This window comes from Poeciliopsis prolifica, unplaced genomic scaffold (assembly GCF_027474105.1).
Source record: "Poeciliopsis prolifica strain line A6 unplaced genomic scaffold, Auburn_PproV2 SCAFFOLD001, whole genome shotgun sequence".
Taxonomy (NCBI): domain Eukaryota; kingdom Metazoa; phylum Chordata; class Actinopteri; order Cyprinodontiformes; family Poeciliidae; genus Poeciliopsis; species Poeciliopsis prolifica.
Window position 1 is genome coordinate 6,960,389 of NW_026562376.1, and position 13,366 is coordinate 6,973,754.

At 37.8% G+C, this 13,366-nt stretch overlaps 2 protein-coding genes across 7 annotated transcripts; one reads left to right on the forward strand and one right to left on the reverse strand.

Annotated features, from left to right (window-relative positions):
* Positions 1-55: 55 nt before the first annotated feature.
* Positions 56-8,535, forward strand: gatd1 (glutamine amidotransferase class 1 domain containing 1). 5 transcript variants are annotated; one of them, XM_055039177.1, is made up of 10 exons: positions 218-342; positions 1,189-1,273; positions 1,999-2,190; positions 2,837-2,911; positions 3,518-3,538; positions 3,828-3,932; positions 4,076-4,231; positions 4,728-4,814; positions 4,903-5,778; positions 5,952-6,028. In XM_055039177.1, exons 2-9 carry the CDS (start codon positions 1,190-1,192, stop codon positions 4,960-4,962), a joined length of 780 nt encoding a protein of 259 aa, XP_054895152.1. In that variant the 5' UTR covers positions 218-342; position 1,189; the 3' UTR covers positions 4,963-5,778; positions 5,952-6,028. The 5 variants fall into 5 exon arrangements, with proteins under 5 accessions (XP_054895170.1, XP_054895186.1, XP_054895152.1 ...); XM_055039186.1 differs by lacking the exon at positions 218-342 and adding an exon at positions 570-921; XM_055039195.1 differs by lacking the exon at positions 3,518-3,538 and having other exon boundaries at positions 56-342.
* Positions 8,536-9,463: 928 nt separating this feature from the next.
* On the reverse strand, positions 9,464-13,357 carry chid1 (chitinase domain containing 1). Of its 2 annotated transcripts, none has more exons than XM_055039164.1 (12): positions 13,015-13,357; positions 12,772-12,915; positions 11,917-12,049; positions 11,788-11,832; positions 11,600-11,706; positions 11,458-11,519; positions 11,283-11,372; positions 11,082-11,183; positions 10,843-10,992; positions 9,974-10,054; positions 9,837-9,876; positions 9,464-9,738 (listed from the first exon to the last, which is right to left on the reverse strand). In XM_055039164.1, exons 1-12 carry the CDS (start codon positions 13,120-13,122, stop codon positions 9,640-9,642), a joined length of 1,161 nt encoding a protein of 386 aa, XP_054895139.1. In that variant the 5' UTR covers positions 13,123-13,357; the 3' UTR covers positions 9,464-9,639. The 2 variants fall into 2 exon arrangements, with proteins under 2 accessions (XP_054895139.1, XP_054895131.1); XM_055039156.1 differs by having other exon boundaries at positions 9,837-9,879.
* Between the last annotated feature and the right edge of the window lie 9 nt (positions 13,358-13,366).

The following is a 13,366-nucleotide window of genomic DNA, read 5'->3' on the forward strand; positions in this document are numbered from 1 at the left end:
AATATTGTCATACTTTGTATTATCAAGTCTTTGTTATGAAATATATATTTTTATGATTTTTTGTGTCCTTTTTCTGAGTTTTACTGTATTGTAAAGCCTGTGTGAATATGTAGCCAGATGGGGGCAGACAAGCCTTCTGTGTTGTCCGTGAAGGCGGTGAAGTGTGTGTGAGGCCAAAAGAGGAGGACAGACGCTCATGTAGGAGGCTGTGAGCGTCAATTGAAAACTTACACTGTTGCAGTTCTGCTTCAACAACAGTGTCGCAGTCACAGCGGGGTGAGTGGGATCTGCTCAGTTACCCTGAGAGTCATCATCCCTCTGGGACACATCCTCTGAATTCAGGTAGGACTGTTGTCCTTTCAATAACAAAAAAATGAGAGAGCAGCTTTTTCCATTACAGAGTGGGTTAAAAATAACTCAGGACAAGCATCGAGGTAGTGTACTTTTTAAGCTAAGATGAGATAAATTTACTGCTAACTGAAATATCTACATATTCTTTTTTTTTTTGTTTTGATCTACTTATCTTTAGAATAAATCTATGCAAAATCCAAGGTTTTGTATTTTTTAAGCTCTACACTTATGATAGTTCAGTTTTAAATACATAAACTTTTTTATCCTAAAGTCAAATGTTAAACATACCAGGTGTAGAGTAAAGGGGTCAGCTTGCGTTACTGAGATGGGGAGCATACGACTGTGCTGGCTGACATGTGACACAAGTCGTTAAGTATGTTTTCCCCACAACATATTTGATTTCATCTCTGAGCTCTTTCCATGTCCCCTTGAATAAATTTGGTGCCAGCTTTTTTTGTCAGTCTACGGTTTAGTCAAAGGAGGGAAACTGCCTGTATGTCGTCAGATAGGTTCATTAAACCTACAGCTGAGATTTAACTCGTCTCAGTACATCACTTCTTCATTTTGAAGGTTAAGCCCACTGAAAGAGGAAATTACTGTATCCATTTAGGTCACAGCGAAATGCTGTTTTAATCAGAGACAGAGTTTGTGGTAATTAGGCTTTATTTACCCTCAAGCCATGAAAGTTTACTGGAGATAATCTTATCTCCAGTAAAATTTGAGGTGTGACCTAAATTCAGAGTCTCTTAGGTTTCTCAGCTGTCTGAATCTTTAGTATTTGGAAAATATTACATTGCTTATGATGCTTGCAGACATTTAACATATGTTGTTTTACAGGATGGAAGCTCATCGTGAAAAGAAGAACACATGTGGAACAATTTGCCTGAAGTATCTACTTTTTCTCTTCAACATTTGTTTCTGGGTAAGTTTACGAATAAGTAGGTTTACAAACCCTTTGCCTGTATTGATTTAGGTTTTACAAATGTACTAAAGTTCTCGAGTTAGATTCATTGTCATTTCAGCAATATACACAGTGCACAACAAAGCAAAATGACCAGGACGCCAGGCTAAATATATACTAAAACATACTTCTAAACATAACCTTAGCTTAGCTTTAGCTTGGTTTAAGATGAAAATATATGGCAGCAATAATGCTGAATAACATTAAAACAACAACAAGTCACAACTGACAATCATTGGTCAGGGAGCTAAACAACAAAATTGTGAACGTGATCAAGTGTTGATCAGAATTATGGAGCTTGATTATAAATAAATGAATGCATATTCTGGATCAGCTATTGTTTGATCAGTCTGTAAGTTCTGGGACATGTTTGAGAATCAGTTATTGTTCAGAAGGCAAATTGCTGTTGCCACATGACCACATAGTATAAGAAAAAAAATGTGTAATGCCTGCTTAACGGTTATTTTCAAAGGGACTTTTAATTTGACAAATGAGTCTCATTGAACACATATTCTAATTTAATTAGATTAAACACATTAATTTAAATGCATCTTAGAAAAAACTAATTCAGCTAAAATCTTTAGGGGTTTACATCGATTAAATGAGATGTTGTGTGGTTTGCATAAGTGAAGTAACATCTACTTAAGATATGCATGATTGTTGACATGTGGCTTGTTGTGTCTCAGGTGGCTGGAGGGGCCGTGTTGGCGGTGGGAGTGTGGACTCTGGTGGATAAGAGCGACTACATCAGTTTATTGAACTCCAGCTTCTACTCAGCCTCTGCTTCCATCCTGATAGTCGCTGGAGTCATTGTGACTTTCACTGGAATAATCGGATGCTGCGCCACTCTGAATGAAAAGAGGACCCTATTGATTGTGGTAAGATTGTAGAGCCCACAAAAACACAGGAAAAATACAACACCTTAAGTCAGTTAGCTTTTTGTGAAGCATGTGAAGTCAGATGGTCATGCACAAGCTCTTCATTACAACAGAACATGACTCTGAGAAGTGTGTGTTGAAAAATAATCCTTGGTGACCTTCTGTCTGGTCTGCATCCATTCAGGGTAGCCTGATATGTGAGGCATGTCTGTCAGATATGACAGATAAAGTCATGTAGTGTGTCTTTAAGAGTTTAGATTTAGAGCTCAGCTCATGCCAGAGGAATGAGGAGCATCACAAGCGGCCTCTCGGACCACAGAATGATAGAGAGAGAGAGAGAGGCAGACAGTCGCAGTGAAAGGAATACAATTCAAAGGCAAACCTGAACAAACTCTGTCATGTTATGTCTATTTTTATTCCCCCTTGGACCTCTGCCTTTTTAAAGCGACACCTTTTCTTCATCTTGTTGATTCAGTTAACGGAACTATTACTTTTGATTCTTTCCACTTTATTTTCAACTTCAATCATATCCAAGCTTTTCCTTTAAATTCTATTTAGCCCCTAAATCTGTTGAACAAATATAAAAATAAAGATGTCTGAGTTTGAATTGTTTTTCATGTGATCTGTTTTCATGTCTGTTCTGTAGTATTTGGTGTTGCTGCTCTGTATCTTTCTGCTGGAAATCACAGCTGGAGTCCTGGCATATGTTTACCAACAACAGGTAAATTTAGCTTAGCTTCTAGCACAGCTAGTAACTGGTTTTAATTCAGTTTAATATAATGTTGAACTGACAGTTCTGTGGAAAAACTATTTGCCCCTTTAAAGATTTATTCTTTTTTTGTCAGTCCTAAATCTTTCAGATCAAAAATAGAAACAAAGATAGCATGAGTAACTCTGGGAAGGTTCAGTACTGTTCCACATTTTCTCTGTTTTGGATAGTTTTTCTCCCTGCAATCCAAACGCCTTAGAAAACATCTGTTTCTAAGTTATTTGATATATTTTGCATATTTTCCTACTTCATTTTGTGAGACAGGTTCCAAAACTTGTTAATTGATCTTTAAGCAGCTTGTCAATCACCTTGTTAAGATGCAGAGTTAAAATAGGTTTATATTAGTAGGATAGTGAAATTGTGTTTAATTGCAATTTATGATTAAAAAAAATTATGTATGTATGTAGAATTATGTTATCATGCAAAAATAGCTATTCATTGTTAAAACTTAACTCTGTAGAGATTCTCTTTGCATGCTTTTCTCTGCATGTTCTTTTGGTTTTTCTTCACTTTCTATTCTTCTCACACCTGTTTCTTTTCCCCACTTTGTCACTGCAGTGTTTCCCTTTCTGCTACCAGGTAATCTCTTGAGATCTGTTTTGTTTTGCGTCTGTTTCTCCTAGATGTTCATACATAATTCTAGTAAAAAGTTGACATGCTCTCCTAATGGTTTTGAATGTCATTGTTTCTGAGTTTAACGAGTGTTTCTTTTTTCACAGTGAAATAAAATATTAACAAATAACTACAATTAACGTTAAAGCAATATCTGAGTGTCTAGATGTCAAATCGAATGATACAAAGGCAGGGGAAAAAAGCGAAGCGTTGGATTTTTTTCTTCCTTCTCTCAAGTATTTCTCGACTCTCACAGCTGGATGATGAGCTCAGACAGAACCTAAAGTTAAACATGCAGCAGAAATACCTGCAACCAGGCCAGGAGAGCATCACACTGTCTGTTGACAAGCTACAACAAGAGGTGAGAACATTTGTTTCTACTACAGCTGCAAACACTGGCTCAAATAAAAGAAATATGAGAGGAGCAGAAATAACTATCCTCATCCTTAAAAGATTTAATGCAGTTTTAGTAAAATAAAATCTTTCTTTGATCCTCCCACTCAGTTTAAATGTTGTGGAAGTCACAACTTCTCCGACTGGAGAGACAGTGAGTGGATCCGGAGAGAAGAAACGAAAGAGCTCGTTCCTGACAGCTGCTGTAAAACTCCCAGTACCCTCTGCGGTCGCAGAGATCATCCATCCAACATCTACAGGGAGGAGGTATAGCACCTCGCAAAACGCTTCAAAATTACCAAAGTTTCTTTATGATTACAAACTTTAAAGTATGTATTTCATTGGGATGTTATGCAATATTTAATGTCTATTGCTTTTTAACCTGACTCTGATTTAGAGTGTTTTACCAAGATCTTCATGATGTTGTTTGATCTCTAACTTACATCTGAGGCCTTCCAAGAACAATTGCATTCATACAGGGATTAAATTACACACAGGTGGACTCTGTTAAGTAACTACGTGACTTCTACAATTTCATTCAGGAGTATCAGAGTAAAGACGGTAAATAGCACAAATGCAAGCAAAGGTTGTCATATTATTTCTAGAGGATTTTGAAAATCTCCATAACATGAATTCACATTGAATTGCATTGAAGTTTGAGGTTGTAACATTAGAAAAAGTTTTGAGGCGCTAAATTCCTTCCTTAAGTAATTGTTTCCAAACATTTTAGATCTTCATTTCATTCTGTTTTATTCCCACCCAGGGAGGATGCATTGAGAAACTTGAGGATTACATCAAAAGCCAGTTGTATATTCTTGGGGCAGTGGGGGTTGGGATTGCATTTCTACAGGTAAAATTAGGAAAATACAAATGACTATTCACAACCTATAAAATGTGAAAGAGGAACTAACAAGTTTTATGTTTCTGTTTCCTTCCAGCTTATAGGGATGATGTTCACCTGCTGCCTTTGTCGAAACCTGAAGGAAGATCTGTACTAACGTTGGGACACAGTCAATAAGTTACACATTCTTGACTGTGTAACTTTTAGTTGAATGATGTAAAACCCAACATTTCCCACAATGCTGCTGTAGAGTTGGAAGCTGAAATGATGAAAAGTGTTTCAAACGACAAACACCACGACTATACTAATGCTGCTGGACAGCACCAATCTCTATTTCACAAGAGGAAATTCTAGTTATCTTACATTTTACGATAAAGTATGAGATGTAAATATACTTCTACGCAAAATAAAACACACACAAGATAAACACTGTTGATAATAAAGAGGTGTCTTTATGTGGCACAAGGAATTTAGTAAGGGCTTTGGAAGTCCCTCTCCTCCACTGTACTTACTTTCATAAGTAAGTACAATAATATATACATAAGTATTTCATAATTATGGATTTACCAGCTCTTATAAGTTGTATCTTGTCATTTTGGCTTAATTGACTGATAATGATGTCATACTACCTCGTCATTATGCTTTAGTATCTCATAATGCTACTATCTAATAAATGTATAGTGTTATTATATTAAGAGAGGAGGCCTCAGTTAAATTATTGTCGTAATTCTAATGCATTATCTAAGCTTGTTTTAGTTCCAATGCGAATAAAGTTGAATTATTCCAGACATCATTTTTAAGGCTTTTATTCTGAAATGACTTTTACGGATGTTGGTGTCAGCTGACCTGACTTCCTCTGTAGATCTTTTTTGTTTGTTTTTTTTTGCACGCCTATTATCTTCTTTGGCAAAAATAATAATAAAAATGTCTGCGAAACCAACCTGCTTAATAGTGACCAGCGCTTCTCCTCAAGGTGAGTCCACTGCGGCTTTCACTGCACAGACCGCAGCAGAGCGTCATTTATGCAGCCTGTTGGTTGCAATTCAACAATGTCATCCAGGGTTCATTTAAACTGTAGCCGAATGCGCTGTTGTGGAGCATTATTGCCTTTCTTAAGTGTTAAATTGGTGTGTTTTATTCGTTCAGGGGTCTCCGCCAAATCCTTTCTGCACTGCTTCAGTCTTTGCAGCACAGCTTTCAATCTGCAGACCGCCACACCAGGGGTAAGAGCTTCAATATGAATGAATGAGCGAATGCCTAAAAAAACGAGGGCAAACGTCAAACAGCGCCCTGAGTACAAGTACAGAAAATATGTGAAAGCGCAATACGTCTTGCCAGTTATCTCAGAAGGTAAAGCTATGTAATCATCTCATAGTGGTGTCCCAAACCTGTTTTGTCATTTTGATGATTATGGCTTACAGATGATGAAAATACAAAACTGGAATACTCTGAAAAAGGTAATTAATAGAAACAAATGGACACTGCTGAAGAAGCTAGCTGTTCATGATTTTCTTCTGTATCCAAGCATGTTAGAAGAAAATTGGCCGGAAGGAAGAAGTGAGGTAGGAAAAGATGCACCGCAACCGGGAGAACCTCAACGTTGAGAGATTTGTGAAGCAAAATCCATTTCAGACACACAGACGAATATTAGACATAGGCAACATCAGAGAAAAGAAACAGGACTGTGGCATTATGGTCCAGAGTACTGTATTCAGATAAAAGTAAATTCTGCATTTCATTTAGAAATCAAAGTTCCAGGGTTTGAAGGAAGATTGGAGAGGCAGCAATGGACATGTTTTGCATAGAAATCGACATACTTATCAGAAGTCTGACATTTGTGCTTAAAACATCGTCTTTGATCGGTCTAATGTGATATTTGTACTTTTCAGAGACACTGAATTTTGGGTTTTCTTTATCTTGGTTTTCTCGTTAAACTTATCAGTATATATACTGACAAGAAGCATTTCTCTTGCATGCAATGTTCTATTTTGAGATATCCTATGTGTGTTATTAAGGTGACATCCTGCTACCCGCTAAGATGGTAAAATGATCTCATCCCTTCAGTTCAAAATAGCACTATTCATCCGGTGAACGAAACAGGTTTCTCACCTTTTCTTGTTTCTTGAGAAGTTCTGATCACATCAAACCTTTCTGGTCTATTCACATTTGCAATTTTCTTTCTAACACTATAACACATACTTTGTTCATTTTGGTTTAATTCAAGCAGTGATGCCCCAGTTGATCAGCCAATTCTCAAAAATAAGATGGTTAGGTTCGGTATGCTGTTATGTATAACTGGGGAAAATATATTTTTTCTGCCATGTTGTGGTTCATCCAAATCTACAATTTCTATTTAAAAAAATCCATTGCAAATGATTTTCTTTTTGTGAGCTTAGAAAGAAAAGAAATGCGACCATTTGGTGAGAATAAGAAATCAGTAAGCCAATTTAGTTTTTCAGTTCATTTCTTCCTTAAAGGCATTTTGATACAGGAAATTGATTTGAGTCCAGCAGCAAATTGTGAGATTGCAAGATAACACCTTAATGCAGACATCAAGTGATGTCTGCCATCTTCTTAGTATTTTTAGTAAACTAAAACATTGTGTCAAAGAACAAGCTCTTTGATGTGTTTATATAACAAATAAATGTTTTTTTCTGATGCAGACATTTTCTTTCAGTATTTGAATTGCTGATTCGAAATGGCAAAGATTAAATTTGCAGATCTCGAGTAAGATGTTTACCGAAGCCAAAATCTTTTCCACTGAGAGTTTTTGTTGTCTTATAGCTGCCAGTTTGATGTCAATACTTCATCTGTTCTACTTTACTATGATTGTGTGTTTTTTGTAAATACAGGGAAAGCCAATAGACTTTGTAGGAGTTGATGAAAGCACAGCGAGATGGGTGCAGGACTTCAATGTGAAGTCCTACGCAACACCAGCCAAACTCGAATCTATCGATGGTGAGAAGAGTTAATTCCACAACCCAGCTGCTGTTTTTATCTCTGTTGCTGACATTGGTTGGGCTCTGCTCAGTTTTGATCCGCCGATCTTTTCCAAGGTGCTAGATACCAGGCGCTGCTCATCCCTGACTGCCCCGGAGCGCCGAATGACCTGGCACACAGCGGCTCCATGCACCGAATTCTCACACAGTTCATCTCCCAGCAGAGTGAGTTCCAGACTTGTGTTAATGTCTTTGTTAACAGCCTCAGTGCTCGCTGTATTTTTGTTTTGTCCGCCTTGTGCAGAGCCCGTGTGTGCTGTTGGACAGGGCGTGTCAGCACTGTGCTGCGCCACTGAGGGCCAGAAGTGGATCTTCAGTGGTTACAGCTTAACAGGGGTCAGTCTTCTCTTACCCGGGGGGATGTTTACTCAGGCCGATCACATGTGTACGAGCTACCTAATAATCAATGTTTTCCTCAAAGCCGTCTGTGTTTGAATTGGTGCGACAACCCGACTTTGCCAACCTTCCCCTTATTGTGGAGGATTTTGTGAAAGACAGCGGAGGATCTTATACAGGTGAGCAGCTGCGCTGCACAGACACTAAACCAATACGATTACTGTTCCTCAAACCGCTTTAACGCTCATCTCCGTTTCCCAGCGAGTCAAGAAGACGCCGTGCATGTAGTTGTGGACAGACACGTCATAACTGGACAGAATCAGCAGTCGACGTCGCTGGCAGTGAATAATCTCATCCTCCTTTGTAATGCCAAATAAAAGGTCACTGTGTCTGGATTTGTTAGTAGGAAGCATTTTTCTTCAACAAATCTTTGAAAGTTATTGTTTCAACTACACAACTACTTGTTAAACTTCTCAGTAAAAAGTCACAGATGCAACAAGAAACTAACTCTTTCCAAATTAGGGTCCAGTGTTTTGTCTAAATGCAGTAAACGACAGGAAAAAATAGTCTTTTATTTTTGACAAAATACATTAATTTAGCCAGCATGCCTTGTTTGAGAACATATTGTGTTTAAGGACCTTTGGTATTAATCTTGAGAGTTCTCTTAAGAAAAAAACTACACTTTTTACTTTCTACAGTAAAAACCTGCAGAAAGGAGATCTGTCCAGTCTGACAGTTTTGGTCTCTCCAGAGACATTAAGTTGAATGTCATAATGCATAATGCTGCCACCACTGTGCATACAGAAGAGACTACTGCATCATTCCATACATTTTCTTCAGGAAAAGCTACACTGTGAACAGCAGACACATGGATCAAAGGATGATAGTTACAAATAAGAAAATGTGTGTTTTCTGATCTGTAAAATCTCAATTGTTTTTAATACTGAGGGGCTTCAGTCTGGTTGTTTATCATGAAGGCCTGTTTGGTGGACTGTGTTAGCAATATTTGAGATCTGTTCTGCACACGCCCTCATCCTCATTATTCAGGTCATGGTTCCTCACATATTTCATTCTTGAAAAGCAGAGGTACTTTCCAGACATTTAATGTTTGAAAACATGTTTTTTACTATGTCACAGCATATTATTTCGCTTATTTTTAAAAGAAAACAATATTCAGATGTATTTTACAATAAGTAACAAAATGTGAGAAGTCAATTGGTGTGAAAACATTCCTGAAAAACTGTAGTTGGTACAGTCCTGAACATCACAATTTCTGAACTGTACAAATTACAAAATCATAAATTAACACAAATGAAACAAATCTGAAGTACCAATGTTTTCTTTAAGTGCTTTTTCAAAACAAGCCGTCCATGTTTTCATGAACCTCAAAGCAGCTGATTATTTTTTGTCGCATTATTTCTTTCTCCAGTTCAAAGAGGCAAAAAAAAATTATGTACAGACAACAAAAACACTGTTTTCTTTACGAAAAAGTCCACCGTTTATAGGAGATCATAGAAATAATCCAGTCCTTGTCCCATTTCCCATAAGGATAATCCTGTTCCCAGCTCAGTAGCCAAAGAAATCCTCATGTGGATTGACTGCAAAAAAAGTAAAATAAAATTGTAAAAAATTACAAATATTTTGCATTTATTTACTGGTATAAACATAATTTACACTATAATTAAAAAAAGTTTACCTTTAGTGAAGGATAGTACACCACATGCTTTGCAGCACTGCTTCTGGGGAGAAGGGAAAAACATTTATTTAGGAATCCTTCTCAGTGTCAAACTTTTTCAAGTGTTTTATTTATTTATTTATTCATTTATTCAGTACCTTTTGTAACTGAAGTGATGCTCAGCAGAATATTCATCCCAGATCATCTTTGGTCTTTGTTCTCGCAAAATCTCGATGTACCTAAAGAGATCAGACGGGAAATGGAAACTGTAGAGCTCCTGAATGTTTGTCTTCATGCTGCATTAGATTCCTCTTAGCAGTTGAAATTTTGATCTGAGAACGGATTTACACCTGAGAACGACCTGGTAGCAAACCATGCAATTTAACCCGGGTGCTTACTACCAGCAATAAAATGTCCAGCAGATATAAAAATGTTCAAAACTGTAAAAATGTAAAGGTTTTGTCACATAAAAAAGTCTGAACTTTTTCTTTCTTTAATGAAACATTTATCTTACATTATTCAACTGACTGAACAAAAAAAAAATCTGTTAGGGTGAGGAAAATAAGCTATGGTGAGCTTGCTGCATAAAAGGCTCCACCCTTAAGCTAACATTTTGTTAAAGCACCATTTGATTCAGTTCTAGCATTCAGTCCAGCAATACATTAAATATTTGAACTAATCCTAGAATAACTTGATCAACATTTGTTTAGTCTGCAGAGAGGAAGGATCAAAATAATTTGGTCCAGGAGCCAAATTTGACCTGAAATGTAATTAATTATATTTGGTCAAACAGGTAATTCCACATCCCAAGAATCTGGGATGTGGAATTACCTAAACGATAAGCTTAAGGTTAGCGACCCTTCTCTTTGTCTACTTTAGTAACTGAGATACAAAATAAGTAACTGATAGGAGTTTATGAACAAATAATTTCTCTGATTTTGCAGCAATAACTAAATCCTGAAGAACGACTCGATAAAAACTGAAACAAGCTAATTTAACCAGCAAAAAACCAACGGTTCTACCTCACCTCCCACCCAGGACTGGCTCTGTCCCATGGGTTGAAAAATCAAGGCCATACAAATTCATTCCAAGCAGGATCTTTTGTCTCCATTGAGTGTTTGGTGCAAGCTGCAAAACACAGTCTCTGATCCAGGGCAATGGTGAGCTTGGACCCGGTCTGTTTGAACAATAAAAAGGAAAGGGTTAATTTCTTAATTTTCTCTGCCTGCTTTCAAAAAATAAAAATCCTCTCATCTATGAACTCACCTGGTTCCACTAGAGTAGTCGTAGGTCATGAGGCTGAATCCATCAACAACAGGGGCCAACTCATCGAACTCCTCCCTGCCAAACATCCCTGGGCTCCCCGTACTGATAATAACATAAAAAACTTTTTTTCTTTAGCTTGGAACAGTTTAAGGTTTTGTTTTACACAAAAGTTGTTGTTGAATGTAAAATAGTTAGATTCACCTCGTCACGGCTGGTGGGATAACTAGTATGCAGTCTAACTTTTTAGCACTTAAAGTCTCACACACATGTTTCACCAAATGAACAAGTTCCCTGTTAATAAAAGAGATTAAAAAATGTTTAATCAAATCAAAATGTTAAGAGTTTTCCAATATCCCATTTCAAAACAGTAACTCGCTTTCTCTTGTTCCCGCCCAGCTGACTCCAAAGTTCCAGGGTAAATCCATCGAAACCCTCCGTCTGAAAGGCCACAATGTTCCCATCAAACTCATATCGACCAAACGACAAGAGTTAAAAGATAAACTTAATACATTTATTACCTTAGCAACATCCACTAGTTCACCTGACAGCTCCTCAATTTCATCCTCACTCCCAAACACGCTCATGTAATCCTGGTAGGACCAGCCGTCAAACAACACTCTGGGCACTGGATATAAATAGGTTGAGAAAACCATGAAACAACCTCCAGATCTCAAATGACATCCAATAACAGACGCCATCTGCTCACCCATCCTGACTTTTTTGTTTGACTTGCGTACAGCTTTAACCCAGCCTAGAGAGACAAAAACATGTCATTTTACTGTATAAAAATGAGCGGACATTTAAAATTTGGCTGTCAGTGAAGTGAATTATCTACCGGCGTCGTGATCATGGAGTCCTGTAACGTCAAACGTCCCAGGAGCTCGTCGGCGGAGCTGAAGCCAAACTGGAGAGACCAATGACAGCTTGGAGCCAAACTGCTTGGCGATATCATAGCCATGGGAGTTCCACTGTAGAATAACAACAAATGTGAAACGAGAGGACTGGTCAGACAAAAATGAACAAATACGTGTCCACTGGTCTGTCATAGAGTATGTGAAGAGAACTTAAGAGAAAGGGAAGCCTTAAGAGAACCACAGATCTGCATCTCCAGTTGGAAAAAAATAGCCTCAATTTGCTATGGAACATAAATGTTGGACTCAAACAATGGAAGGTCTTGAGGTGTGATGAGCCCAGATTCACCTCTTGACAGAGGAAGGGGAAAATTAGGACAAAAAGACATAAAGTTAAGAAAAACATTGTTCATAACTGAATTGTTTTCTGATTGTTCAGGAAAGCTTCAAGTACAAAATGTTATGTTCCACCCTAGATTCAGTTTGATTTATTATCAGTAAACACAAGACACATGGTAATTATCTCGACATCAGGTTGGGGTCAGAATAATTGACATTTAATTGCATTTCAGCACATAAGTCCTCATAAAACTCAAACCGAAGGCAAACTTCTTCATCTCACTAAAGTTTCAAAACATGCCAAACTTTTTGTTTTCAAGCAGCTCTACAGAAAAGAATGGTTTAGTTCTATTATTCTCATTAAGAATTTAAAAGCTGCTAATAATATCCATTTGTCTATGTTATAAGTGTAAACAGCATTCTGATTCCTTCCTGGCTGTGGTAACAACTGAACCTCTGCACACCAATTAAGATACACATTTGTTTAGACAGAGACTTACAGGCGTGATGTATCCCAGCACTGGTCCTTCAAATGTCTTCTTGATACGAGCACAGTATCTCTTTTCTTCCTTCACTATGTCCTTCCACTGCACATCGGTCACAACAAGGCCTCTGTCCAACACAGACAATTCATCTGGAGAACTCTAAAAGGCGAAATGAAGGAGGGAAACGCGTTTGAGGCTTTGAGCAAAAGCATCGAGTGTTTACACTTAAGTCATAGGTGGAGAGCAGCTGCTACTTACCTGCGCTTCAACTTTCGGCGACTTCTTTGAATCCGTTTTTGACAGAGTGGCACCGACCAGCCAGCAGAAAGAGCTGACATGTAGCAGAAATATCAACATAGACTTCATTTTTTTTAATTGTCAGTTAATAATAATCTGGCTCTAGTATGTCAGTGCAAGTGCTTTCTTCCTTCCTTCCTGTCTGCCTCGGATGAAGCAGATTAAAAACCATGTCCTGATGTGTGACGTCACGTGAGCCAGGGACCGCAAACGGTACGGTCGACATTCACCCCTTTCTATAGGAAAAAAAAACAATAAACGCGTTTATATGATTTAAAAACGTAGCGTCACCACAGCTAGGCAACTTCCGCGT

Bases quoted from the DNA above. Each gene is read 5' to 3' on its own strand.
- gatd1 (XM_055039177.1), top strand. From the start codon at position 1,190: ATGGAAGCTCATCGTGAAAAGAAGAACACATGTGGAACAATTTGCCTG. The intron at 2,912-3,517 runs GTAAATTTAGCT...TTGTCACTGCAG, and splicing joins CATATGTTTACCAACAACAG to TGTTTCCCTTTCTGCTACCA. The intron at 4,815-4,902 runs GTAAAATTAGGA...GTTTCCTTCCAG, and splicing joins TTGGGATTGCATTTCTACAG to CTTATAGGGATGATGTTCAC.
- chid1 (XM_055039156.1), bottom strand. From the start codon at position 13,122: ATGAAGTCTATGTTGATATTTCTGCTACATGTCAGCTCTTTCTGCTGG. The intron at 12,916-13,014 runs GTAAGTAGCAGC...TTCGCCTTTTAG, and splicing joins CGCCGAAAGTTGAAGCGCAG to AGTTCTCCAGATGAATTGTC. The intron at 11,833-11,916 runs GTAGATAATTCA...TTGTCTCTCTAG, and splicing joins ACTCCATGATCACGACGCCG to GCTGGGTTAAAGCTGTACGC.